This window comes from Seriola lalandi, unplaced genomic scaffold (assembly GCF_002814215.2).
Source record: "Seriola lalandi dorsalis isolate HSWRI2012SDOR001 ecotype SW California unplaced genomic scaffold, Sedor1 jcf7180002054538, whole genome shotgun sequence".
NCBI lineage: Eukaryota > Metazoa > Chordata > Actinopteri > Carangiformes > Carangidae > Seriola > Seriola lalandi.
In genome coordinates this window covers 344,980-347,774 of record NW_019525091.1, presented here as the reverse complement: position 1 = coordinate 347,774, position 2,795 = coordinate 344,980, and the positions used below count along the sequence as shown (strand labels likewise).

The 2,795-nt window shown below is 35.0% G+C and overlaps 2 protein-coding genes across 3 annotated transcripts in view; one reads left to right on the top strand and one right to left on the bottom strand.

The window, feature by feature from the left end:
• The window catches only part of LOC111661204 (major histocompatibility complex class I-related protein 1-like), a 124,696-nt gene that overhangs the window by 537 nt on the left and 121,364 nt on the right, over positions 1 to 2,795 (top strand). The window lies entirely within an intron of this gene.
• The window catches only part of il11b (interleukin 11b), a 12,101-nt gene continuing 9,323 nt past the window's right edge, over positions 18 to 2,795 (bottom strand). For both annotated transcript variants that reach the window (XM_087176164.1, XM_023414703.2), the window contains 3 exons: positions 1,838 to 1,933; positions 1,586 to 1,753; positions 18 to 531 (listed from right to left, as the gene is read on the bottom strand). In XM_087176164.1, coding sequence (XP_087032290.1) covers positions 361 to 531; positions 1,586 to 1,753; positions 1,838 to 1,933 — 435 coding nt within the window. In that variant the 3' untranslated portion in view covers positions 18 to 360. The remainder of the gene's footprint in view (positions 532 to 1,585; positions 1,754 to 1,837; positions 1,934 to 2,795) is intronic.

Genomic DNA, 2,795 nt, shown 5'->3' with positions numbered 1-2,795 from the left:
TGACCACTTATTTTGTTGACATTTTAGGGGAAGCTGAGCTTCCCTTGCAGTCTTAGAGCAATCGCCACTGCTTCCCAGGTATTCATTCATAAACCAATGTATTGGACTAACTACAATTCTGACCTGATGGCGGCGCTACAAGAAAAGTCAGAGGATCAAAACGATTAGAATTCATCGTTAAGGGGGGAATAAATATCTGTACCAAATTTCATGGCAATCCACCCAACAGCTGTTGAGATAAGTGGTGGACTGACATACTGACAAAGTAATACTATCACCCCTAGCGCCACGCAACACGAAAAAAATCATCTCAATTAACAGTGGTTTTGTAGAAAGACTTTCTCTGTTGAAGGCGACCTCTTAATGTCTGGGGCAGCGGGATTTTCTCTGGAGATGTCGTAACACTCTTTTCGACCAGCTGGAGAAAGTCTGTGACCGTTCAGAGAGCTCGACGGAGAACAGGAGCACGTCGAAGGCTGTGGAGGCGACAGGGAGGGAGGGAGCTGGTGACTGAGGGACCTCTTCTCCAATCTGCAGACAGAGAGGATGGTTAGAGTCAACAACAACAACAACAACAACAACAACAACAACAACAACAGTATGCTAATACATGAAACCACTCTTCTCTTTAACTGCATAATGCGTTTATGATTAGTTTTAATGGGATGATTCTGACCTAAACAAAAGGAATTGTTTCTCCAGAGTTCAGCTTCATCACTTCATACATGCTGTGTGTGAATACTTATATTTAGCAGTGAAATTACATCTATTTTTCTAACTTTATTTTTTTTGTTTTTCAGCTTTGCCCTCTTCTTTCTCTACATTCATTTTATTCCTTCCTTATGATCTTATAGTGACTGGTTACAGTAAAAGTGTGGTGTAGTGAAGTGTAAGTCTTCCTTTAATTATGTTTATTGTTTGGTACCACTTTAATGGCTTTTATTTGATCTTTTAGTGAATCAAAGTGTGATTAGTAAAGCTGCCAGTGATAGATTGAAAGTTATGTTAAAAATGTAAAATAAAAATGAATGGAAGTGTGACTTTTTAAAGTTTAACAGTCAGTCATTTTTATTTTATCTTTTTTGTTTTATTTGGTCATTTTTTTAGTATTCTTTAACTGTAATTAATTAATACAGCTGAGAATGACTACTATAAATGCCATCATTGAAACTCATTTCTGCACAAAATAAAAAATCGGGATAGTAATATTTCCATCAAATTACCTTTTGCAGTTAATTTTGCTTGTTCGAATTTATTTTAACTTTGCCATTTGTTTTTCCAGTTATGTAATACTCAAATTTTGGCTTCAGTATGATTCCATTTACAATTTCAAGCATTTCAATGTGACCTTATTAATTTTAACTTCCTTACCTTACTTTCCATTTTCAAATTTGTAATTTTACAGGTTTCAGTTGAACATTTTACAGACTCCTCTTTCATCTTATTATTATCATTATGTATATTATTATTATCTTTATCAGAAGAGCAAATACAATATAATCTTTTGCTTTTTCAAATATCTATTTTCATTTCATTTCTGGGTGGACTTGTCCTCCTTGAGACCACATCAAACCAGTCTTCTCACCTGGTTGAGAGCCGTGTTGATGAGGTTGGACAGTTGCAGGAGGTGAGTGCTGGCGCCCTCAGCTGACTGGGAGGGTAAACTGAAGTTGTCTTTTGCTGTTTTCAACCAGTCCACATGCAGCTTAATGGACTGAATGAACTCATAGAGCTGGGACAGGGACTCATTCACCTGTGGGGACATTAAATAGATGGTTAATGCACATCCTCATGAAGTAGGTAGTAGAAATGGATTCATTTGATTTAGAAACTTTACCTTGAGTGAGTTGAAATGTGCTGCCGTGTGCTGCAGGTTAGGAAGACCATGAAGTCTGCTCTCCGTAGCAGCTAAGTTTGAGAGTTCGTTTTCTGACTGTTGGAAACATGAGGAAACAAAGGTCACTGTTAAGATACAACTACTACACAACTACTACAGAGAACATGTGAGAGGAGGCTCGAAAAACTAGTTTTCATCTCTGTGTCATGCAGTGATAGGAACATTTCTCTCTAGCTTATTGTTTTCCTATCTTGTGTTTAACTTAAGGAATAACAACTTAAGTAGAATATTATAATACTGAACATATACTGTATATTAAAAACATGGATCAGTATCTCTAATAATTGTTTCCATCTAACTGTTTGTTAGATGGATACAATTTGTTTCTTTGTTTTATTGTTAAAATGTATTACAAAATTGCTGTACAGTGTTTATAAGGGATCTGCTATTGAAATGAAGTAATCCTGCTGGTAGAAGTAACTAAGTACAATTACTCAAGTAGTATTTGATTTCTACCATTTTATGCTACATTCTATTCCATCACATTTCAGTTGAAAACACTGTCATTTCTACTCCACTACATTTATTTTCCAGCAAGTAATTACGAGTTACTTTGCAGATTATGATTTTACAAAGGCTACAGACATAATCACGTATAGGAATGTACAATCAGTGTATGAGATATGTATATAATGCATATATGTATATTAAACATCACTACAGTTTATAAAGCCATCTAATTCAACCAGACACTAAAAACACCATTTACACTGGCACCAATAACATAATATCCTTTTACTTTCGTTGATAATACTTCTGGATTTTTGCTTTAGTAAAAACTTAAATGCAGGAGTTTTATTTGCATTAGAGAATATTTATACTGTTACTTTTACTTAAGGAAAGTATATGAATATTTACTTGCCAAACTCATATAACGTGTGTTTTTGTGTGTGTGTGT